Here is a 26,567-nt window from a genome sequence, read left to right as displayed (position 1 = left end):
AACTTTAGCTTTAAGTAGATAGGATCTTTGATCCAAGACACAACTTACATTTAACTAAAATGTTATTTTCTTGGTGCTCGACAAAAGAAAAGTATTGAGAATGTCTCCATGTTAAGAAACTCGACTTCTGGCTTCACCATGATGTCTTGTTAGTTGTTATGAGAGTAGCGTATGTGTGTGTGTGTGTGTGTGTGTGTGTGTGTGTGTGTGTGTGTGTGTGTGTGTGTGTGTGTGTGTGTGTGTGTGTGTGTGTGTGTGTGTGTGAGTGTGTGTGTGTGTGTGTGTGTGGCCCTTTAAGATATGACAGCATGTGAGGTGAGTGACGTCAGTGAGTGAGTGGGCGAGAGAGGTGAGGGAACGGCGACAGTGTGTGCAGGTGCTCTAGCTTGGTGGATGGCTGCGTCCAATAAAGTCACAAAGTTGCAACAAACCGCCGGCCTCGTCATTCACCCTCAGCTGTAAAGACCCACTTCCGGGTAAAGTGAAGGTTGTTAGCCCCGAAGTACATCAATCAATCAATCAATGTTTATTTATATAGCCCTAAATCACAAGTGTCTCAAAGGGCTGCACAAGCCCCCCGCCCCCCCCCTCTAGGGGAGACCGAATGCAATGGATGTCGAGTGGGTCTGACATAATATTGTGAGAGTCCAGTCCATAGTGGATCCAACATAATAGTAAGAGTCCAGTCCATAGTGGGGCCAGCAGGACACCATCCCGAGCGGAGACGGGTCAGCAGCGCAGAGATGTTCCCAGCCGATGCACAGGCGAGCGGTCCACCCCAGGTCCCGACTCTGGACAGCCAGCACTTCATCCATGGCCACCGGACCTGTGCCCCCCCGCCCCCTCCACAAGGAAGAGGGGAGCAGAGGAGAAAAGGAAAGAAACGGAAGATCAACTGGTCTAAAAGGGGGGTCTATTTAAAGGCTAGAGCATACAAATGAGTTTTAAGATGGGACTTAAATGCTTCTACTGAGGTAGCATCTCTAATTGTTACCGGGAGGGCATTCCATAGTACTGGAGCCCGAATAGAAAACGCTCTATAGCCCGCAGACTTTTTTTGGGCTCTGGGAATCACTAATAAGCCGGAGTTCTTTGAACGCAGATTTCTTGCCGGGACATATGGTACAATACAATCGACAAGATAGGATGGAGCTAGACCGTGTAGTATTTTATATGTAAGTAGTAAAACCTTAAAGTCACATCTTAAGTGCACAGGAAGCCAGTGCAGGTGAGCCAGTATAGGCGTAATATGATCAAACTTTCTTGTTCTTGTCAAAAGTCTAGCAGCCGCATTTTGTACCAATTGTAATCTTTTAATGCTAGACATAGGGAGACCCGAAAATAATACGTTACAGTAGTCGAGACGAGACGTAACGAACGCATGAATAATGATCTCAGCGTCGCTAGTGGATAAAATAGAACACATTTTAGCGATGTTACGGAGATGAAAGAAGGCCGTTTTAGTAACACTCTTAATGTGTGATTCAAACGAGAGAGTTGGGTCGAAGATAATACCCAGATTCTTTACTGATTCGCCTTGTGTAATTGTTTGGTTGTCAAATGTTAAGGTGGTATTATTAAATAAATGTCTGTGTTTAGCAGGACCGATAATCAGCATTTCCGTTTTCTTGGCGTTGAGTTGCAAGAAGTTAGCGGACATCCATTGTTTAATTTCATTAAGACACGCCTCCAGCTGACTACAATCCGGCGTGTTGGTCAGCTTTAGGGGCATGTAGAGTTGGGTGTCATCAGCATAACAATGAAAGCTAACACCGTATTTGGGTATGATGTCGCCTAGCGGCAGCATGTAAATTCTAAAGAGTGCAGGGCCAACAACCGAACCCTGAGGAACTCCGCACGTTACCTTAACATAGTCCGAGGTCACATTATTATGGGAGACGCACTGCATCCTGTCAGTAAGATAAGAGTTAAACCACGACAAAGCTAAGTCTGACATACCAATACGTGTTTTGATACGCTCTAATAAAATATTATGATCGACGGTATCGAAAGCAGCGCTAAGATCAAGAAGCAGCAACATAGATGACGCATCAGAATCCATCGTTAGCAGTAGATCATTAGTCATTTTTGCGAGGGCTGTCTCTGTAGAGTGATTTGCCCTGAAACCGGATTGAAAAGGTTCACAGAGATTGTTAGACACTAAGTGTTCATTTAGCTGCTGTGCGACAATTTTTTCAAGGATTTTCGAAATAAAGGGAAGGTGGGACACCGGTCGGTAGTTTACCATGAGGTCAGGATCAAGGTTAGGTGTTTTGAGCAGAGGATGAATAACCGCTTTCTTGAATGCTAGGGGAACAGTGCCAGAGGAAAGGGATAAGTTTATAATATTTAGCACTGATGGGCCTAATAATACAAAAAGCTCCTTGATAAGTTTCCCAGGAAGTGGGTCAAGTAAACATGTTGTTTGTTTTATCCCACTTACACGCCGTAATAGTTCCTCTAATGTTATTTCATCAAAAAGAGAGACTATTTTGTATTGCAGTATCCGTCGTAGATACAGTTGTATCTGTGTTAATAGAACCCAGTTGTAGCTGGGATGCGTTGTCTTTAATCTCCTTTCTAATGAGTTCAATTTTCTTATTAAAGAAATTCATAAAGTCATCTGCCGAGTGGGTGGAGCTATTGGGGGGAGTCCCTTGTTGGGTTAGCGATGCTACTGTACTAAACAAAAATTTAGGGTCGTTTTTGTTGAGGCGGATGAGATTTGAGTAATATTTAGCTTTAGCTAAGGTAAGCATGCGTTTATACGATATTAAACTATCACTCCATGCTTGATGGAAAACCTCAAGCTTGGTCGCGCGCCATTTGCGTTCCAACTTTCTACATGATAATTTATGAGCTCTGGTTTCTTCTGTAAACCATGGGGTGTGCCTTTTAGGGGCCCTTTTTTGTTTTAGCGGTGCTATACTATCAATGGTTTCGCGCAGGGCATTGTCAAAGTTGTTAGTGAGGTTATCAATAGAGCCGACATAATTTGGGAATGGTGCCATTACCGAAGGCAATAGGTCAGCAAGAGTCATCGTTGTGGCAGCATTAATGTTGCGGCTGCTATAGCAGTTATTATTATTATTAGCTTGTTGACAATGAGTCAGAACTTCGAATTTTATAAGGTAATGATCGGACATTACTTTAGGATACGGGAGTACCATAACTTTGGAGGTGGTGACACCCCTGACCAGCACTAGATCTATCGTATTACCGTTGCGATGCGTAGGTTCATTTATTATTTGTGTAAGACCACAGCTATCAATTATAGTCTGGAGCGGCACGCACTGAGGGTCCGATGGGGTATTCATATGGATATTAAAGTCCCGCATTATGATTATATTGTCTGCGTGCGTCACTAGATCAGCAACGAACTCTGAGAATTCATTGATAAAGTCCGAGTAGTGCCCTGGGGGGCGGTAGATAACAGTCATATCGAGAGGCAGCGGTGCGACAGACCTCATAGTAAGCACCTCAAACGATTTGTATTTATTATTTAGGTTAAGGGTAAGGTTAAAGTTTACATTGTATATTAGTGCGACCCCCCCACCCCTTTTGAGGGGACGGGCAATATGCGCATTCGCATAGTTAGGAGGAGATGCCTCATTTAGCGCAAAAAAATCGTCTGGTTTGAGCCAGGTTTCGCTAAGACCAATGACGTTAAGATTGTTGTCTCTAATGACCTCATTAACTAATAACGTTTTGGGAGACAATGATCTTATGTTTAAAAAGCCCATATTATAAGTATTGGGCTGTTTTGACGAGTTTTTGTTTAAACTATCCGTAGTAGCAATATTAATAATGTTGCGTTTATTATAGGTAGTGCACTTTAAATAGTTTCGACCATATCTAGGAATTGATACGACGGGAATTTTCAGATTGTTTGCTTGATGCTGCGATAGACTGAACGCATCATGATTTGCCACCTCAGTAGAATGCATATCTACCTCTGACACATTCACAACAGAAAACACATTATGTGAGTTGTGTATTATTCTAAGAGAATTGCTATGCGTACAGGAATTATCCAGCCTGGCGCTGGCTAGTTCTAGCTTAACTGACTCCTCACCCGGACTAGCAGGCCATGTAATTGCCTGTGACCGGGCTTGCTCTAGTGTAGTTATTCAAATGTGACTTAAACAGTAGTCTATGTTTTTAGGCAGGATGATGGCACCTTCCTGGTTAGGGTGAAGTCCGTCTCTCATCAGCAAGCCTGGTTTGCCCCAGAAAGAGGGCCAATTATCAATAAACGTTAGTCCCTGTTGTCTACAGAAGCTAGCCAGCCACTTGTTAAGCGAGACTAATCTGCTATATCTCTCATCATTGCCTCTCGCAGGCAGGGGGCCAGAGACAATTACTCGATGCCTGGACATCTTTCTAGCGAGATCACAAGTCCTGGCTATGTTTCTCTTTGTAATCTCTGACTGTCTCATTCTAGTGTCATTGGAGCCAACGTGTACAACTATATTCGCATAACTAGTGGTGCGATTAGCCTTTCGTACGTGTTTACTAGGCCTGTTGCGAGTTAGCTCCCTAAGATTAGCTTCAATGTCAGGTGCTCTGGCCCCGGGGATACACTTAATTGTGGCTGGTTTGCTAAGCTTTAAGTTTCGGGTGATGGAGTCCCCTATGACTAAGGTGTGGTGCCCGGTAGACTGGGGTGTAGGACTAGCTAAAGAGCTAAATCTATTATGCGTCTCAACCGGTACACCGTAGCTTGTAGGCCGCTTAGGACTACTACAGGCTGGGCTAGTTAGCTCGCTACAGCTAACGCTAGCAGATGTGTCCGCAACACCTAAAGTCACGAGATTACTCTGCTCTAACTGGCGGACACGGCCCTCTAGCAGAGCCAGCCTCTCCGTGAGTAAGGTGCAAGACGCGCAGGAAGCCATACTCACGGTGTTTTCTGTCACCGAGTGAAGTTCCTGCTGTCTTCCGAGAAGTCGTGGTCACGGTGTGCGAGGAGCCGCTTCCTTCCGACCGACGACCGGCGCCGCCTTTCTCCACGCTAGCTTCGTTAGCTTAGCACCTAGCTGCTGGCTAGCTGCGGGAGGGGTGGTGAGACAGAGATCGGGTGATTTGCAAGTTAAATAGTACTACTAAATATGTTAATAAAGTAATAAAGAAAGCTGCAGAACAATTAAAAGCACACAAATAGAACGATACTTAGCTTTTTCGAAACAGCGAGCAGTCAGCGAGCAGTCACGCACGGTGAACCGGAACCGGAAGTCACACATAGGCCCTGGAGGAACGTCTCCCCTGCACCCATCAACTACGGTCTGGGAGCACCCCCCGTCCCCACCCATACAAAGCACACCTTTTCTTTTCCACCGCAGCGCTGCAAAAAACACACTCAGATCTTCTGTTTCTAGCCAATACTACATAAAAAATAACGTAAAATAACGCAGTAACGCATCATGTAGTAACGGTAACTGAGTTACTGAATATAAAAAATAACGCGTTAGATTACTAGTTACCGCCGAAACTAATGGCGATACTGTAACGGTGTTACAGTAACGCGTTACAGTAACGCGTTACTTTGTAACGCGTTAATCCCAACACTGTGTAGCACAAGTGACAAAGACTCCATAAGGTAAGTCTACACAAAGTAGTACATGTTTATTGTTATTTTGTTTTAGGAAAACTCTAGCATTGATGCGCATGCATGCACAGGCTCAGTAGCGGGGTTTTTTGGGTAGCACCTTTTGCAGACTGCGACAAGCACCTGTTGGCTCAGGCCCACTCCCGCATATCACGGCACCGTGTGCCTCCTGTATGACCTTTTTTAGTTTATAAGCAAGAATAATGATGTCACATATGTACATTAAAGACATCACACTGCAGGCTGTAGAAACTTTAGAAAGTCTTAGTGAATGATTTCTGCAAAATGATATTGGTGAGATGCTGCCGAACAAAAACAGACACACATTATCCAACCCAGTTTGTATAGGATCGTGCACTTTAGAAAGTCTTGGTGTATGATTTCTGCAAAATGATATTGGTGAGATGCTGGTGACCAGAAACAGACACGCAGTATCCAACCCAGTTTGTAAAGGATTGTGCACTCAGAAGATCGCTCAGCTTCGCAGTAATCGGAGAAGAGATGCTTTCTGCGGGCTCGGCTCAAGTTTCTTCCCTAGATTTGATCATCAAATGTGCAGATGCAGTGATCGTACAGAAAATACACTTAGAGTACAATCAAGGTTGCTCCTCCCTATACGCAAATCATGCGCCGTGTGTAGGACCCCGCGATTCGTGGGCACCCTGTTTTGCTCTAATAAGCGCATGTGAAGTGAAGTGAATTATATTTATATAGAGTTTTTCTCTAGTGACTCAAAGTGCTTTACATAGTGAAAACCAATATCTAAGTTACATTTAAACCGGTGTGGGTGGCACTGGGAGCAGGTGGGTAAAGTGTCTTGCCCAAGGACACAACGACAGTGACTAGGATGGCCGAAGCGGGGATCCAACCCAGAACCCTCAAGTTGCTGGCACGGCCACTCTACCAACCGAGCTATACCGCCCCACATGTAAAATATCAATTAATAGATGACAGTGCGCTTCATATAATCTCAGGCCCTTTCTGCTCTGTCACTGATGAAATTATAATCCCTTGACACTCATTGTCCCCCATGGCGCACAGCGTTCGTGCTAGGCTTGTAAACAGACACACTGGGTTTAAATCTCAACTGGAGACGTGTCAGGAAGAAATTCAAATTTAAGTTAAATATGTTATTTTGCTCTGAATTAAAAAATATAAAATATAAAATAAATAATTTAACAATTTCTTTCCAATAATTTTTTTGAACAAAACGTGCATCAAATTGCATACATTTGCGTCTAAAAAATTGAAAGAACATTTTCACATAAACAAAAGAGTGTGAACATTTGTTCTAATGTGTAAATTACAATCTAGCCAGGGGCAGACCTGCTTATAACACAGTTCAATGGGCAAACATCCATCCATTTTCTATCACGTGTCCCTTGTCTGGGGGACTGGAGCCTATCCCAGCTGCATTCGGGTGGAAGGCGGGTACACCCTGGACAAGTCGCCACCTCATCACAGGGCCAACACAGATAGACAGACAACATTCACACTCACATTCACACACTAGGGTCAATTTTACAGTATATTATTAATTTTCATGATGACGGGGACAGATACAGTATATACAGTACATGTGATTTCAGAATTTCTGGTGGTTAATATGAAACTGTTGGGGTTTCCTAATCTGATATTCCATCCATCCATTTTCTACCGCTTATTCCCATTGGGGTCGCGGGGGGCGCTGGAGCCTATCTCAGCTACAATCGGGCGGAAGGCGGGGTACACCCTGGACAAGTCGCCACCTCATCGCAGGGCCAACATAGATAGACAGACAACATTCACACACTAGGGCCAATTTAGTGTTGCCAATCAACTTATCCCCAGGTGCATGTCTTTGGAAGTGGGAGGAAGCCGGAGTACCCGGAGGGAACCCACGCAGTCACGGGGATTGATATCAGATATCGGTCCAATATCAGAAAAAAAAATCGGATGATATCGGCTTACATCTAAAATCTCTGCTCCGATACAAGCAGTCCTGCAGTGTGTTTACTTATGCAAAGCTTGACAATCGATCGAACAGTCAACATCTAAATGTCCTCCAATAAGCACAGAAGGTTGCTTTTGTCTTGTATTTTAGTGAAGTCTCTAATGACATTCTTGGATGCAGGTGCATGTTTCGAAGGTTTTACTGTAGTTCAAGCAAAGGTTCAAGGGAGTAAGCAAAAACGTAGTCAAAGGCAAAAATAGTTCAGCAACAAACAATGACTAAAGCTAAATGCTACAAACGGACAGGACCGTGTGGTCAGGCTAAAGTATTTCAAAGTCAAACAATACTGCCTGAGGCAGCTGGGCTGAGGAGGGTATATATATATATATATATATACACGTATATATCAGTGACGTGCGGTGAGGTTCATGGCTGGTGAGGCACTGACTTCATCACAGTCAGATTTACAAACATATGAACCCTAAAGAGTATCTTATTCACCATTTGATTGGCAGCAGTTAACGGGTTATGTTTAAAAGCTCATACCAGCATTCTTTACACATACAAAATGTAGCACACAAAAAAGCACATTTAATAAAACATAACATTATTATGGTCTTACCTTTCTTGCTGGACATCCACATAGCCAGTCTTTGCGTGTGTACCACGCTGTTTGAAAAGAACGGTTCTTCTGTCCCGAAGTCTGAAGCAAACCTTTTAGCTCCGGCGTTGGTCTACCTTTGATTATTACCTCCTGCTTCGACTTACAGTCCAGTTTAGAAAACTGTTTTATTTTACATATGTAATCCTCCATGTTTTTAATAAAAGTTCAGGCGAGAGGAAATAATAAACGACCGCTGCACTTGACTGTTGCTTGTTCTCACTTCTTCTGCGGTCGAGGAATGATCTCTGGGATCACTACCGCCCTCTACCACCAGGAGGCCGGATTACTGCGAGCCTCAGCCAGTATGTCTTTTGCAGCCGTTTAATGAATGCTCAGCACAAAAAATACGTTACACACATACAGTTGTTGACAAAATACACTGTACATTATATACCTCAAGTAACTAAACTATGCCATAGTTTAGTTAGTTGATATAATTCATATAGCAATACAGTCTCACTGCACAGCAGGCCAGCAGTTAGCCGAGTCATCACACAATCCATGTTGAGGCACAACTGAGTGACGTGCCTCAACTGGCTGCTGATCACCGCACTGTCTCTTCTCAGTATTTGAACGGCAAATGTGAAAATTCAGCGATTTTGAATGAAAATAATCTAAAACTGGTGAAGTTAAATGGAAAATAACTGTAGTATAATCACTGGATACATATAACATTTTAATTTTTTTTTTTTTTCTTTTTACATATTTTTTCTTTCCATGATGGCAGGTGAGGCGGGGCCTCACCTGCCTCTAGTGACCGCACGTCACTGGTATATATATATATATATATATATATATATATATATATATATATATATATATATATATATATATATATAGGTGTTTGGTAATGAGTCAGCGGTGAGTGTGGAGTCTGATTGGCTGTAAGGCTATGAGCAGACAGCTGAGTATAATTAATAGACTTGCCGATGGAAGTCCCGGATGAGGTTTGGAACGAGAACATCAACAGATCTCTGGAGTGAGGGTTTGGGCGTGGTGACAGTACCCTCCCCCCTGCGCTCCTCGGGGCCAAATCCCTCCAGTACACCAGATACTGAAGCCTACCCCCCAACGTCTGGAGTCCAGGGGGTCCTGACAGCATAAGCCGAGGAGCCCTCTATGTCCAGGGGAGGTGGTGGGGTATCGAGGGGGATAGCATCCGCCAGGGGACCGGGAGTCACAGGTCTGAGGAGAGAGACAAGAAAACGTGGGCGAAATGCGGAAATGAGCAGGAAGTTGCAGCCTGTATGACACCTCGTTGACGCTCCGCAGGACCTTGAAGGGACCCACAAAACGTGGACTCAGCTTCTGGCAGAGCATGCGAAGGTTGAGGTTCTTGGTGGAGAGCCAGACCCGATCTCCAGGTTGGTAAATCGAAATCACACCGCGATGACGGTCAGCCTGCTCTTTCTGTCGGCGAATGGCGCGCTGGAGTCGGACATTAGCTGAATTACACACCTCCTCAGAACGATGGAACCAGTCATTCCCTGCAGGGACCTCCGTCTTTGTTGGATCCCAGGGGCACAAGGGAGGCTGGTAGCTGAAGACACACTGGAATAGAGTCAGACCCGTAGAAGAGTGGTGAAGGGAATTTTGAGCATACTCAGCCTAAGGGAGAAACTGTGCCCACTGAGCCTGTTGGTCCATGCAGTGGCTGCGGAGGAACCTGCCCAGTTCCTGTTTGGTCCACTCCACTTGTCCATTCGACTGCGGACTGTAGCCAGAGGTGAGGCTCACTGCAACCCCCAATTTCATCATGAAGGCTTTCCATACTCTTGACGTGAACTGCGGACCACGATCCGAAACAATATCCTCTGGAAGGCCATAGTGTCGAAACACCTGTTCAAACAGCATCTCTGCTACAGTTGGGAAACAAGTGAAAAGTGAAACGACAGGACTTGGAGAACCTGTCAACTAATACCATGACCATTGTGTGACTCTTGAAAGAGGATAGATCGGTAACAAAGTCCTGGACAGCAAATCCAGGCCAAAGAAAAAAAATATATAAAGAAAATACAATAATAATCATAATAATAATGAATTAGATGTATATAGCGCTTTTCTAGACACTCAAAGCACTTCACAGAGAAGTGAGAATCCATCAATGACCTGGATAAATGAGAAAATCCATGATGATTGGTTGGTGTTCGTATGATGAGTCACAATTGGCTAAAGATAGGGCGAAACATTACAGACTGGCCAATCAGAGGCAAGATAAGGTGGGTCATTGAAACCAGGAAGCAAAATCATAACAGACACACACTCATGTCACATGACAACACGGGAGTCAGAGATAGAGGGATGCTTCAAGCTGACCACTTAAAAAAAAAAAGAAACATACTTGAAAATGGCAGAGGAATTCTCTCCCGCAGATTAGATTTTTCCTTTAGTGATGAAGATGACGTGCAGGAAATCCACAATAATGCGTGTCCTTGGCCATATTTAGACAAATGTATGCGTTTAGAGAAAACAATGGCCAAAATCTTTGTTTTTAGTTGTTTACTCTGTTAACCAAAAGTATAACTGTTTTTTTCATCTAAAACGTGGAACACAAATTTAGGAACACACATTAAGGTGAGTTGAGTTCATGAAAAGTTTTACTGCACATAACCATTACCAACTGTTCCCAAACATCGCGCAAGTCATTGTTTTTTTTTTGTCAAGATATAGATAGATGCTGTTTTTTTACTGTAGGTAGATAAAATGAATAACATTATAGGGGTGGGCTAAAGAAAAGGCAAACTAAATAAATACATACAGTGAGGTGTGGGGACCCTTAGAAGTAGTTGTAGGATGCCCCCACCCCCTAAATGCCAGATTGTTAATAGTAATGAATCCTCATTGGGTACATTTGTACACTCTCACTTACATTAATATTGATATTACACATGTGGGACCATAGATATAAATGCTGTTAAATGGGGTCTGTAGCTTAATGCATGTCATACTGGGGGCCATATATAAATGTCGCTTTGCTGTGGCAAGCTACTTTTGCGATGTAGCTTGTAGTGTAGCCTCCCCTGCTTAGCTACATTAAATAGAGAGTAACTTGTAGCTTAGCTCACCACATTTTCCAAGTAGCTTGCCCATCACTGCTTATACAAAGTCTCCAAGACAGAAGCATATTAGAAAATATCAAGTAACACATGTGTCCGCATCATTCAACTTACTGTTTCATGAGCTTAACTTTAAGGGGATTTATTATGTAAAACCAAATTTTCTTACATGCTGGTACCTGTTTTTATGTATTTGGAATCTGCAAAAGTCCCGAAAATTTGAAATCAAACCAAGGAGTAGATATTGATAAAACAAATGTGCCTTCCTTCATACTTCCTGCAAACAAGCTGTTTAGAATTAGCCAAATGTTGTGACAATATTCCCAAGCATGACATTAGCTGATAGCTCCATATTAGGCTACGTTTTACTCAAAGATCTTTACTTAGTCAATAAATTCCTTATTTTTCTCTATTCTCTTGTTGTGGGGCAGACTGGCTCATACATGCACATGCATCCTCCGCTGTTGCCCTTTCTAATACAAACACACTCCCATATTAAACATAATGACCAAAACACTTGGCAACCATGAGAGTAATGCAAATAAGTGACAGAAGGTAAAAGCACCTTTGTCAGCACAACACTGCACACATGAAGAATAAAGAGTCTTCTGTATGATTGAACACCTTTAATAGTGGTTGATGTGCTGCTAAATGCTGAGAACAAATGTACAATAACACACTTTTTCACTGCAAATCAACTTTTGACAACAGTGACCATGGAACAAAGCATGTCTATTTATTACTAATGCACAGAAACATGTTTATTAGGCACCAGAAACTCTCAAAATAAATGTAAATAAACCTGGAGGACATTTTATGTGTTATTGTGTCATGAAGTGAATACTTATTGCGTGGCAGAGGACCCTGATGCCAGTGGACGTTATCTCTGCGTCAATGTGAAGTGTGTGTGTGTGTGTGTGTGTGTGTGTGTGTGTGTGTGTGTGTGTGTGTGTGTGTGTGTGTGTGTGTGTGTGTGTGTGTTTCTTACAGTACAGACTCAAGCAGACATCATGGGATCAATACTCAATTTTCAAACAGGTCCATCGTATGCTTCGTGGTCCAGGTTTATTTGCTTCCTAATAATTGTGCTTCTCTTGTACGACACACAACGGAATGACACAATCAGTACGTGTCCATGCACTAAATTAGTCGGATTTCTCAAATAGTTTAGTTCTAAATAAAGATTTCCATGGAAACACCTTAATCCGATCATGTTCGCTTTTTGAAAAGTCGGACTAACACACCTGGATTATGTGATTGGAAACCAAATCTCTCGAGGGAGTGTGTGCGCGCAAGAGGACCCTTCGTGTCGCACATGCGCCAATCTCAACGCGCGGGATGCAACCCAGAGGCAAATGCTATTCAATAAAAAGAGCCGTGAGCGTGTCACTTGAGGCTCTGTCAGAGGTGACTGTTATATTCCTCCGCGCAGGAGCACTTTCAGTAAGTCGACCTGGTCAGTAAGGAATGCAAATGTGTGGAACGCCATACCTGAGGAGGTTAAACTGGTCACAACATACAAGGCCTTCACAGAAAAATTGTAAATGTGGCTTATCAACGCCTACAGCTGCCAGCACTAAAAGATGAGCCTGTTTTGATGCTATGATAAATGTTGTGTTTTATTTTTTTATATCGTATATGTATTGTGTGCTTTTTTTCTTTTTCTCTCTTTTTCTTTGAAATTGTAATTTTACTGCCTTTTTTTACATCATGGCCAGGGGACTACAGATGAAAACTAGCCTAGTCATGTGTTTTATGAAATTGCATTGTCCCCTTTGAAATAAACTCATCTTAATCTTAATCTTAAAAACATAGCAACAACTGCAATGAAGAGGAGACTGTTTATTTTCAAGTGCATTGATGGTAGAAAAAAAGAAAACAGATACGGTAGCTAAGGAAATGGAGAATGCCGTCTTAACCCTTGTGTGGTGTTCGGGTCTGTGGGACCCGTTTTCATTTTTTATTAAAAGATATGATAATACAATTAATACATTTTTCAAACAGACTCACTGACTTTGGCTCATTTTCTGTGAAGAACATATATCAGAATACATATTTAATGACCACACACCATACACCGGCCCCTACACATTTCTGTTACATATAAGATGTCCGGGTCCACTGGACCCGGGGCTAATAGAAGTGTGGAAATTGATGTTCTGTGTACCACACCCACACAACACACACAGCAGGCCTAGACAGGAGGAGGACAGAGTGTAGGTACACAGAGCATCAGAGGGTCAAATGTGTGAGAAAATGAGAGCAGACAGTGTTGAAAAACAATGTTGCAACCTTGTGTGGGAACCACAGGTGCAGAAACACAAAAGAAGAATCCCTGTGAGATGCAGAAACTGGCAGAGAAATTTTCCATGCAACGTTCATATTGTTGTTACTCAGCCAGTGTTTGTGGGTCTGATGCACCTGTTGCAATTTGTGGCTTTTAATGCCTCACAATCAACAATATGAACATTACACAAGGGTTAACTCGGACTCCCGATCAAAATAGGGATGAGATGAAAGAGAATGAAGCAGGTATATAAAAGGTGAATAATAAAGCGTACACAAACCTCTTCACGCTGCAGTTGTGCAAGCCAACTGATTAACAATAACTCTGTAGTCCACACAACTGGTAAAATAGTCCAAAGAAAGAGCGACCAAGTTCATCTAGAACAGTATCAGTCGGGGCACAAACTGTCTTTTCCTTCGGATTGAAAACTTCTTCCACCAATCCACAGAACCTTTACTGCTTTATGAATGAACTCCAAGACATTCAAAAGTTTTGATTTCATGATTCTCGGTCCATGAATTACTTCGAAAGAGTCGGTGGTCTTTCTTTACTTCGGACCTGCATCCGCGCCGATACAGTCCTGTTAGTAGCGTCATGTCTGTAGCGCAATCCAAGATCGTTTCTTGTTGTTGTCTGCTACTTAACATCAGCATAGCCATTAGAGACGTAACATTTGTCATCTGTGCCTATATTACAGCGGACATCACAACAGAGCTAGGATGTTAAAGGGGAACATTATCACAATTTCAGAAGGGTTAAAACCAAAAAATCAGTTCCCAGTGGCTTATTTTATTTTTCGAAGTTTTTTTCAAAATTTTACCCATCACGCAATATCCCTAAAAAAGCTTCAAAGTGCCTGATTTTAACCATCGTTATATACACCCGTCCATTTTCCTGTGACGTCACATAGTGATGCCGATACAAACAAACATGGCGGATAGAACAGCAAGTTTATAGCGACATTAGCTCGGATTCAGACTCGGATTTCAGCGGCTTAAGCGATTCAACAGATTACGCATGTATTGAAACGGATAGTTGTAGTGTGGAGGCAGGTAGCGAAAACAAAATTGAAGAAGAAACTGAAGCTATTGAGCCATATCGGTTTGAACCGTATGCAAGCGAAAACGACGAAAACGACACGACAGCCAGCGACACGGGAGAAAGCGAGGACGAATTTGGCGATCGCCTTCTAACCAACGATTGGTATGTGTTTGTTTGGCATTAAAGGAAACTAACAACTATGAACTAGGTTTACAACATATGAAATACATTTGGCAACAACATGCACTTTGAGAGTGCAGACAGCCCAGTTTTCATCAATTAATATATTCTGTAGACATACCCTCATCCGCTCTCTTTTCCTGGGGGTCTGGCGGCAGATTTCTTTGACTTTATCGTTGGAAATGCATCTGCTTTGAGTGTCGCAGGATATCCACACATTCTTGCCATCTCTGTCGTAGCATAGCTTTCGTCGGTAAAGTGTGCGGAACAAACGTCCAATTTCTTGCCACTTTCGCATCTTTGGGCCACTGGTGCAACTTGAATCCGTCCCTGTTCGTGTTGTTACACCCTCCGACAACACACCGACGAGGCATGATGTCTCCAAGGTACGGAAAACAGTCGAAAAAACGGAAAATAACAGAGCTGATTTGACTCGGTGTTTGTAATGTGTTTGAGAAAATGGCGGATTGCTTACCGATGTGACGTCACGTTGTGACGTCATCGCTCCGGGGGCGAATGATAGAAAGGCGTTTAATTCGCCAAAATTCACCCAATTAGAGTTCGGAAATCGGTTAAAAGAATATATGATCTTTTTTCTGCAACATCAAGGTATATATTGACGCTTACATAGGTCTGGTGATAATGTTCCCCTTTAATGTGACGTTAGTGTGACGTCATAGGTCAACCGGAAAATAAATGCATTAATCCATGCTTAAAGGAAATAAGACCAATAGTCGCATTAGAGTCCAAGTGCATGGACACTTGGACTTCACACGAAAGTGTGAAAATACAAAAATAGTAACTATTTGACAAATCAGCCTAATTTAGTGCATGGAAAAATAGTGAGTCACTACTGAGAAATGAGACGGCCGCAGAACACTAAGAAAACAGCACATTGTCGTGGTCGTTGTTGTTTTTTGTGTGACTGACTTACTGGTAAAAAGCTGCAAAATAAAACGGCTACAAATACCACAACACATACAAACCACAACAACACCTGCATTCGAGAAATGCTGCAACTTCACAGAAGTCAGCCAGGCCACATGGGGGCGCCAGAACCGATGGATATCCGATTAGGCCCAGCAGAAAAAATTTGGGGGGCTTGTGTCGTTGCTATTTGTAAAATTATTATTTTGCATTTGTTTTGGACCCTGCAGCATTTCATCATGAGCCAGGTGTACAGTTGGCCTTTTTGGTTTACTTCCATGAAATATTCAAACAAAAACATGTCTCGATGGCTGAGTGCTGCTTGTGTTTGTTAGTCTAATGAAGGTGAATAGATGAATTGGAGCATTACATGTGAGTATAATTCATGTATTTTATAACTGCTAAAATACAATATCCAACTTTATAAATTAATTAACCAATGTAATCATTTTGATTTATTTCTAAGTCATGGACATCGAACTGGATCTCAGAACTCTGATTCCTCAAAGGACTGTTTTAGTTTTAATTTTAAGACTTGATACATTTAGACACACTTGTGGAGTCAACATTTCTTGCAAGACACAACACAACCTCCAACACTTTTTGTTACAGGACCCTGCTTGAACGATGCTTCATATTTCAATAGATTGTTTTCCTTTTTTTTGAAAGAAAGAAATGAGCTGTAAAAGTATGACGGATAAACAATAAAATATGTACTGAAACATTGCGTAGAACACAGTAGTGAAGGTGTGGGAAAGGAAGGGTACATACACTTTTACTAACATAATTTACACACTTAGCCATATTGTACTGAGCAGCCAGGACGGATATATTATGTATGATGTCACCACATTCGTCATTGGCAGGCTGACAAAGTCAACTGCATTCAGGAATAGGTGCTAGTCTGGAGGGTGAGATGTGTGAGGTACACTGCCAGCCAGCAGGGTTTGTCCGCTGATGTGAAAAATGCACGATTGTTGTAAATATCGACTGACTTGTTATCCTACGGTAAGTAATATTAAACTGAGCAGCCAGTACATCATCATATTTGCAATGACCCTTCACTTCATCTTGAGACTCTTACTGAGCTAAAGAGTACATTGGTACCTCGGTTTTCATCCGCCCCAATTTTTGTATGATTCGGTTTTCTATGAGCATGTCGAGCCAAATTGCTTCATTCATTGTTTGGGTTATTGTACGGTCAAATAGTGCGCCTGACAAAGTCAACCGTTTGCTCTATCATTCCGCAGACTGTAAAGCAGCTGTATAACTGTATAAAATTATATTGCTGAATCGACGATATGCATACTTGCCAACCTTGAGACCTCCGAATTCGGGAGATGGGGTGGGTGTGGGGGGTGTTGGTTAAAACATAGAATGTATATTCTATCATAACAAGGAGAAATGTAACTTTAAACATTTGTATGCACATACAACACTTCAAACCTTTATACACACACACACACACACACACACACACACACACACACACACACACACACACACACACACACACACACACACACACACACACACACACACGCACACACACACACACTGAGCTCCAAAAGCCGTAGATGTTATTGTAGCGTCCCGGAAGAGTTAGTGCTGCAAGGGGTTCTGGGTATTTGTTATGTTGTGTTACGGTGAGTTTGCCCAACCAGTCTACATGTGTTTTGTGGACTTGGAGAAGGCATTCGACCGTGTCCCTCGGGAAGTCCTGTGGGGAGTGCTCAGAGAGTATGGGGTACCGGACTGTCTGATTGTGGCAGTCCGCTCCCTGTATGCTCAGTGCCAGAGCTTGGTCCGCATTGCCGGCAGTAAGTCGGACACGTTTCCAGTGAGGGTTGGACTCCGCCAAGGCTGCCTTTTGTCACCGATTCTGTTCATAACTTTTATGGACAGAATTTCTAGGCGCAGTCAAGGCGTTGAGGGGATCTGGTTTGGTGGCTGCAGGATTAGGTCTCTGCTTTTTGCAGATGATGTGGTCCTGATGGCTTCATCTGGCCAGGATCTTCAGCTCTCACTGGATCGGTTCGCAGCCGAGTGTGAAGCGACTGGGATGAGAATCAGCACCTCCAAGTCCGAGTCCATAGTTCTCGCCCGGAAAAGGGTGGAGTGCCATCTCCGGGTTGGGGAGGAGATCTTGCCCCAAGTGGAGGAGTTCAAGTACCTCGGAGTCTTGTTCACGAGTGATGGAAGAGTGGATCGTGAGATCGACAGGCGGATCGGTGCGGCGTCTTCAGTAATGCGGACGCTGTATCGATCCGTTGTGGTGAAGAAGGAGCTGAGCCGAAAGGCAAAGCTCTCAATTTACCGGTCGATCTACGTTCCCATCCTCACCTATGGTCATGAGCTTTGGGTTATGACCGAAAAGACAAAATCACGGGTACAAGCGGCCGAAATGAGTTTCCTCCGCCGGGTGGCGGGGCTCTCCCTTAGAGATAGGGTGAGAAGCTCTGCCATCCGGGGGGAGCTCAAAGTAAAGCCGCTGCTCCTCCACATCGAGAGGAGCCAGATGAGGTGGTTCGGGCATCTGGTCAGGATGCCACCCGAACGCCTCCCTAGGGAGGTGTTTAGGGCACGTCCGACCGGTAGGAGGCCGCGGGGAAGACCCAGGACACGTTGGGAAGACTATGTCTCCCGGCTGGCCTGGGAACGCCTCGGGGTCCCACAGGAAGAGCTGGACGAAGTGGCTGGGGAGAGGGAAGTCTGGGCTTCCCTGCTTAGGCTGCTGCCCCCGCGACCCGACCTCGGATAAGCGGAAGAAGATGGATGGATGGATGGATGGTGTTACGGTGCGGATATTGTCCCGAAATGTGTTTGTCATTCTTGTTTGGTTGTTTATACGGCCACCGTCAGTGTGAAATGTATGGCTGTTGACCAAGCATGCCTTGCATTCACGTGTGTGTGTGTGTGTGTGTGTGTGTGTGTGTGTGTGTGTGTGTGTGTGTGTGTGTGTGTGTGTGCGCTTGAAATGAACGTTGTCATTAAACCGGTCAAAAGATCAAACAACGTGTCAGCATTTCTTGACATCTTCGAGTAAAGACCGTTGTTAAACCCGTCCAACGCTACATTATAATGTGACTGGGCCGGCACGCTGTTTACATGGAAGAAAAGCGGACGCCTGGACAGCATGCGGCTGTTAAGGGGTGAAGGTTTCAGGTGAGAGGGGACGCTGAAGGCAGTGCCTTTAAGGCACGCCCCCAAAATTGTTGTACCGGTGGAAATTGGGAGAAATTCGGGGGAATGGTTGCCCCGGGAGATTTTCGGGAGGGGCACTGAAATTCGGGAGTCTCCCGGGAAAATCGGGAGGGTTGGCAAGTATGACGATATGTCTAATATTTTTATTTTTGACAGTCCCTATATGTTGACAAGGACATCCGTGTGTGTGTGTAACTGTGTCAGTTTACACATCCTGTACTTTTTAGATGTGCTAAATAAAGGCAAACCAGTTTTAGTCACGATAAATCACACTTTGTGTGGTAAATTGTTATATTAGCATTTTCTCCTCCGAGTGTTGTGGGAGCTCTGATGATCAGCATATATTCTGCATATCCATAAAGACTGACAGGATAAATGGATTGCACTCCTTATTCTGCTCACTAGAGAGAAACAATCCTCTGCTCACAAGTCAACAAGGTAATTGGCTGCAAGCTCCCACCCCTCCAGGACCTGTTCTCCTCCAGGACCAGGAGGCGTGTGGGTCGGATCACAGCTGACTCTTCTCACCCTGGACACAAACTATTCTCCCCTCTCCCTTCAGGCAGGAGACTACGGTCCATCCAGACCCACACCTCCCGCCACCTGAACAGTTTTTTTCCCCTCGGCCATCAGGCACATGAACAATAACAAGATCTGATAGCTCAGTTACAGCTCATTTTATTACCTATTCTGTGTTATATGTGTTTTATGTTACACGATTGCACCAAGAAAAATTCCTAGTTTGTGAACCCGTTCTCAAACAATGGCAATGAAAACTATTCTGATTCTGATTCTGATTAGTCGACCAGCTTTGTGTGTGCTATCAAGTTTGCACTTGTTCTAATACACGCACACCTTTAGTTGATCAGGCCCACAATGTTTTAGTTTGCACATACTGTTTACAACTTGTAATTTAGATATTAGTAGACCATGTTCTTGTGTATTCATGTTCGTAATGTGTTTTTGTTACAAAATGTTTGTTAGCTCTCAACTCTTCACCCACAAGTCATTCTCCCTCAGCTCCGTCACCCCTCTTTGACATCCTCACCTGTTGAATCTGTCGTTCTTTGCTAACGAACACAGTCACACCACACGTTCTATTTCATTGAGCACAGCTGCAAAGTAATCCACCATGGAGCCAAAGAAAGTTGCAAGTGCCAGCACTTTGATGAAGAAGGTATTCAAAAGAACTTGTAACAAAGTACGAACATGGCGTTTGTGTGGTCCCTCGCTGTCTTCGCCAACAAGAGTTTTCAAATTCATAATTTTTTTGGATTTCACGTTCTTTTCTGCATGGAAAACTATAATACTTTTCCTTAAAATGTGTTTTGTGTTCATATTTTGGAGTATCTGGAACAGATTGTAGGATTTAAAGGCCAACTGAAATGCGATTTTCTTATTTAAACGGGGATATCAGGTCCATTCTATGTGTCATACTTGATCATTTCGCGATATTGCCATATTTTTGCTGAAAGGATTTAATAGAGAACATCGACGATAAAGTTCGCAACTTTTGGTCGCTGATAAAAAAGCCTTGCCTGTACCGGAAGTAGCAGACGATATGCGTGTGACGTCACCGATTGTGGAGCTCCTCACATCTGCACATTGTTTACAGTCATGGCCACCAGCAGCGAGAGCGATTCGGACCGAGAAAGCGACAATTTTCCCATTAATTTGAGCGAGGATGAAAGATTTGTGGATGAGGAAGGTGAGAGTGAAGGACTAGAGGGCAGTGGGAGCGATTCAGATAGGGAAGATGCTGTGAGAGGCGGGTGGGACCTGATATTCAGCTGGGAATGACTAAAACAGTAAATAAACACAAGACATATATATATATACTATATTAGCCACAACACAACCAGGCTTATATTTAATATGCCACAAATTAATCCCGCATAACAAACACCTCCCCCCTCCCGTCCATATAACCTGCCAATACAACTCAAACACCTGCACAACACACTCAATCCCACAGCCCAAAGTACCGTTCACCTCCCCAAAGTTCATACAGCACATATATTTCCCCAAACTCCCCAAAGTTACGTACGTGACATGCACATAGCGGCACGCACTTACGGGCAAGCGATCACATGTTTGGAAGCCGCAGCTGCATGCGTACTCACGGTACCGCGTCTGCGTATCCAACTCAAAGTCCTCCTGGTAAGAGTCTCTGTTGTCCCAGTTCTCCACAGGCCAATAATAAAGTTTGACTGTCATCTTTCGGAAATGTAAACAATGAAACACCGGCTGTGTTATCCGGCACAACAGTCAGGGGGTGCATTCTACGGCGGGGGTGCATTATCCGGCACAACACCTGCCACAATACACCGCTTCCCACCTACAGCTTTCTTCTTTGCTGTCTCCATTGTTCATTGAACAAATTGCAAAAGATTCACCAACACAGATGTCCAGAATACTGTGGAATTTTGCGATGAAAACAGACGACTTAATAGCTGGCCACCATGCTGTCCCAAAATGTCCTCTACAATCCGTGACGTCACGTGCAGGCGTCATCATACCGAGACGTTTTCTGCAGGATATTCCGCGCAAAATTTAAAATTGCACTTTAGTAAGCTAACCCGGCCGTATTGGCATGTGTTGCAATGTTAAGATTTCATCATTGATATATAAACTATCAGACTGCGTGGTCGGTAATAGTGGGTTTCAGTAGGCCTTTAATAGGATTAAATCTTCGTCGGACCTTTACTAACAAAAACCGAGGTACTACTGTACATGCAGTGTCTTTAAACGTCCTGATATGTTGTTAAAGTCATGATATGGACATCTTTACACTCATCTATGTTCATGGCCGCTCTTAAAGTTGACTTCTAGTGACGCTGAAGACAAACTAGTGAAGCACTAATCCTTCACCTTGGCCCTGATAAAGAGAGAGGGTGACACAAACACTACTAGTCAGACTATTACCTCTCACAAGGCTATGCTGGCGGTTTAGAGAAGACCAGGTTGGTACGACAGACACCCGATAGGTGAAGAGAGCCTAGCAAAGACCAAGCACCACACATGTCTACTGTACACACTCAATGACTAATAATTGTCTCAATATTATCCTATAACGTTACAATAGTGCTCTTATTTTTGTCACAGCACCAACATGAAATCGAAAAGAGATCAAATTAAGACAGAACATGGCAGGTGTTGTTATTGTCATGTTGGCTGTTCGTAGGCTTCAGGATGCGTCTTACTTCCACAGCTGAGTGCTGAGGGTCTGACCAGATGCCGCTGGAGCTACCGGCCAACAAGTTGCTGCTGGTGCTGGTGCTGGTGCTGGTGCTGGTGGCGGCAGCGCTCCGCCGCTCGTGACCATGCCCGCCATCTGCTGGGATAACTGCATAGGGAGACAATAAGAGATTTTTAAGAGATACAAAGAAAACACCACCTCACTCTTCTCCTTGGCTACAGAAATTGTCCTTCCACTCTCCATCCTAGCCCCCTAATCACCTCCTGACTCTGCCTTCTACACAACACCTCCTCCATCTTCCATTAGGTCTTATCTATTATGAATGTGCTTCATGTGTGCACTACTTGTTTATCTGGTCATCTGAGAGCTCTGTGTATGCCTACACACACACACACACACACACACACACACACACACACACACACACACACACACACACACACACACACACACACACACTCACACACACACGCAAAAGAAGCCAGTGCACTCCATGTGCCTTCAGACAGTGTGTGAAGCTCACAGTAACAATATGAAAGACACACACACGGCTTTTAAAAGAATCCACGCATCTACAGGATCAGACGCTGTAGTTCCATGACAACGTTCTCCATCACTCCTGATATGTCAGATCCCTTTGATAGAAAGCGTCTTACATCAGCCTGCCCTCGTCAATAATGTTACCTAACATCACAATATTGACAACGTGGAAAGAATTGGAGTAGAAGCAGAAACTACAGAAGAGTGCAAGTAAAGCATTGTGTGTACACCCACACACACACACCTGTTAAACAATATATTACATAATAATGTGACTCCTGCATAAGGGGATTGGAAATGAAATAATTCGGTTTAAAGTACCAGTAGAGTGGAAAAACAAGTTGCCTCTATACTGAAGCTATTATAATATATCTAATGTATGACACGGAAAGACTTACAAAGTTTGCGAGTAAATCATACTTGCCAACCCTCCCGGATTTTCCGGGAGACTCCCGAAATTCAGCGCCTCTCCCGAAAACCTCCCAGGACAAATTTTCTCCCGAAAATCTCCCGAAATTCAGGCGGAGCTGGAGGCCACGCCCCCTCCAGCTCCATGCGGACCTGAGTCCGCTTTCCCACAAGATAAACAGTGTGCCTGCCCAATCATGTTATAACTTTAGAATGATCGAGGGCGAGTTCTTGGTTTCTTATGTGGGTTTATTGTTAGGCAGTTTCATTAACGTCCTTCCAGTGCGGTAACAACACACAACAGCAGCAGTCACGTTTTTGTCTACCAGCAGTTCGTCTGCCGTACACAGCAATGTTGTGACACTCTTAAACAGGACAATACTGCCATCTATAACATCAATAACATATACGGCTTTTAGAGAGTGCAGTGCACAACTGCGCACACAACAAGGAGACGAAGCAGAAGAACGAGGACGATACAGCCATGGCGACGCCGACGACGAGTAAGATGAAGAAATACGCTTTGTTGCACCTTTCCTGCCTGAGTCCAGCGAGTAGTTGCAAATCTTGCTTTATTGATTGCCTGCACACAGCCAATCCAACACAAAACAAACTAGTCCCCGCCCGCACTCACGCTACCGCTCCCTCTCTTCTCTCGCCCATACACTCACTGACGTCACTCACCTCACATGCTCACCTATTAAAGGGCCACACACACACATACGCTACTCTCATAACAGCTTGTAAGTTCCAAGCCGCAGCTGCGATTGGACCTGGATAGCCTCCGTGAAGAAGTAGTGGACTACCAAGTGCTTGGCACTGAAGGTCTTCCTCAGGAAGCAAAGATTGACCGGTTTTGGGCCATGCTAGGGAGAGATGGAAGATTCCAGACTCTAATGCATTTGATGAAATCACTTTTGTGCGTGCCACACATCAATGCATCATCAGAGAGGGTGTTCAGCATGGTTAGAAAAATAGTGACAGAGAATAGAACAAGGATCTACAATTCAGCCCTTAACTCAACAATGAGTAGATGAGTGTTATGTGTGTGTATATGTGTAAATAAATGAACACTAAAATTCAAGTATTTCTTTTATTTATATATACATATATATATAATAAAATAAATATATATACATATATATATGTATGTGTGGGGAAAAAAAATCACAAGACTATTTCATTCATTTCATGAAATAGTCTTGTGATTTTTTTTTCCCCACACATACATATATTGCGCTCTACTACGGTATCGAGCACTATTTTTTGGATAACCTTATTAAGACATATACATATATATATATATATAGCTAGAATTCACTGAAAGTCAAGTATTTCTTAGATATATATATGAAATACTTGACTTGATGAATTCTAGCTGTAAATATACTCCTCCCCTCTTAACCACGCCCCCGCCCCAACCCCAACCCCCGCCCCACCCCCGACCACGCCTCTCCACCCCCCCACCTCCCGAAATCAGAGGTCCCAAGGTTGGCAAGTATGGAGTAAATAGATATGATCAATATAGTATCAATTGCATGGAGATCTCCAAGCCATTTTGAGAGATAATGAGCTCGCCAGGCAAGTGACATAGAGGTTGCAACCGCCGATCCCTTTCCTATCAACAACAATGCAAATCATGCAGACTTTCTGAGAGCCAACAAAGATTACTTTGTGAAAAATTATATTTCCATAAACTTATATTGTTGATCCTGAATATAAAGACGATGAGATACAAGTTTTAGAAGCTCTGCTGAACAGATCCAGCTTTAGTAAAACACTTAGATAGATAGATAGATGGATAGATAGATAGATAGATAGATAGATAGATAGATAGATAGATAGATAGATAGATAGATAGATAGATAGATAGATAGATAGATAGATAGATAGATAGATAGATAGATAGATAGATAGATAGATAGATAGATAGATAGTACTTTATTGATTCCTTCAGGAGAGTTCCCTCAGGAAAATTAAAATTCCAGCAGCAGTGTACAGAATTGAGATCGAATTTTAAAAATAAAAAGTTAATAATGGGGGTATAATTGAAAATAAAATAGAAAATATAACAATAAGAATACAAATAAAAAGTAACAATAAGAATACAAATACAACAGTAAAAATAAGAATATAACAAGAGAAACTAGGCAGTAGTGACCATGTTATGAAAATGTATTACACTGTTAATTGCACTGTTTTTTGTGGCAGTTTATTTCAGCATTGTTATTGTTTTGCATCCCCTGTCATCCTAGTACCCCCCTCACCTCCAGAGAGGAGTTGTACAGTCTGATGGTGTGTGGGACAAAGTCTTAGCATCATGAAGCAGTATTGCTAAGTGCTGAACAAGAAATATGTACTCCAAACATAATAAAACGATAGCTTACTGTACAATGTCTGCTCTCACTGCGATGACGACTGATAGGATGTCCATATCTTCCATGTTTATATGAAGTATTAATCATGATGCACACAAAGGGTTAACAAGAAAGTCTCCCTGCAGACACTGTCTTCATTTGTGTGTGTTTGTCTCCATCTCCGGTTATAAATTGAATGTCACAGATGAACAACTTCTAGTTGTATGGCCAAATCCTCCTAATATCCAGATGAGAGGCATGATTTATAATCTAGAATAACTTTGACTAGCCGAGAAGCGATGATGCGGGAGCAGCAGGACATCACTGCCAGCTCACAGGAGAGCAGCAGAGGAATACTGAGCTGTGTGTTATTAATCTGCTGCTAAAAAAAAAAAGTGTCCTAGTTAGCGCTTATAATAACAACATCGCTAATATTTGGTTAATATTCAGGTCACGATATGTATATAGAGTATTGTTGGTGGGTTTTGGAAGGATATTTAGAGGGTTTTGTGGGTGGAATAGAGAGCCCCCATTGACTACATTGTTAGTGGACTTTTTATGTGTTTATTTGTGTACCACTTAGAATGCATAAAAAAAAAGAAAAACATGTGTGTTCATGTCTTATGTAGGGATTGTCAATGATAGACAGCACATCTCTGTCTACTATCATTTTTGCATATTTCCAGTATGACTGATCTGACACTATGGTCAGAGTGCAGAAGTGTTACTTCAGTGACGTCAGAGTGCGGAAATAGCCAAAGGTATTCAGAGCGGAATATTCAAAATGGCTGACTGAATTTGTAGCTTTTTGTGCTGTTTAAACTGTGTTTTCATATAATTTGCAGATTGTAAATACACTTGGATATGGTTTAATGAATACAATGAAACACAACTAAGCATATAATGTCAAATAGTTTTTCCACTCTACTGGTACTTTAAAGGGGCCATAATGTTTATTCCTTTTTTAGTATTGTATTTAATAAGTATTGTATTTGTATGTCATTTCAATTATTGTGTAAATATTTATCCTAAGTATGGTACAACGATTATTGGGTTGGAGTTGTTTTTTTTAGGTCAACACTGCACATATAATCAGCAGCCAAAAGGAGCTTTTGTAACCTGTCACCTGTTTTGAAAAAGGCTTTATTATAATTTGCAGACCA

The 26,567-nt window shown here is 42.9% G+C and overlaps 1 protein-coding gene across 5 annotated transcripts in view; it reads right to left on the bottom strand.

Annotated features, from left to right (window-relative positions):
- Window positions 1-9,053: 9,053 nt before the first annotated feature.
- The window catches only part of smap1 (small ArfGAP 1), a 265,913-nt gene continuing 248,399 nt past the window's right edge, over window positions 9,054-26,567 (bottom strand). For 2 of the 5 annotated variants that reach the window (XM_061963403.2, XM_061963404.2), the window contains 2 exons: window positions 22,104-22,246; window positions 9,054-10,064 (listed from right to left, as the gene is read on the bottom strand). In XM_061963403.2, coding sequence (XP_061819387.2) covers window positions 10,049-10,064; window positions 22,104-22,246 — 159 coding nt within the window. In that variant the 3' untranslated portion in view covers window positions 9,054-10,048. Of the gene's footprint in view, window positions 10,065-19,790; window positions 22,247-26,567 lie in introns of those variants that run through there. The other 3 variants (XR_009815521.2, XR_009815522.2, XM_072916348.1) reach the window with 3 other exon arrangements.

The sequence above is a fragment of the Nerophis lumbriciformis genome, linkage group LG02, assembly GCF_033978685.3.
Source record: "Nerophis lumbriciformis linkage group LG02, RoL_Nlum_v2.1, whole genome shotgun sequence".
Lineage (NCBI taxonomy): Eukaryota > Metazoa > Chordata > Actinopteri > Syngnathiformes > Syngnathidae > Nerophis > Nerophis lumbriciformis.
Note: the sequence above shows the minus strand (reverse complement) of the source record. Positions and strands in the feature narration are given on the sequence as shown.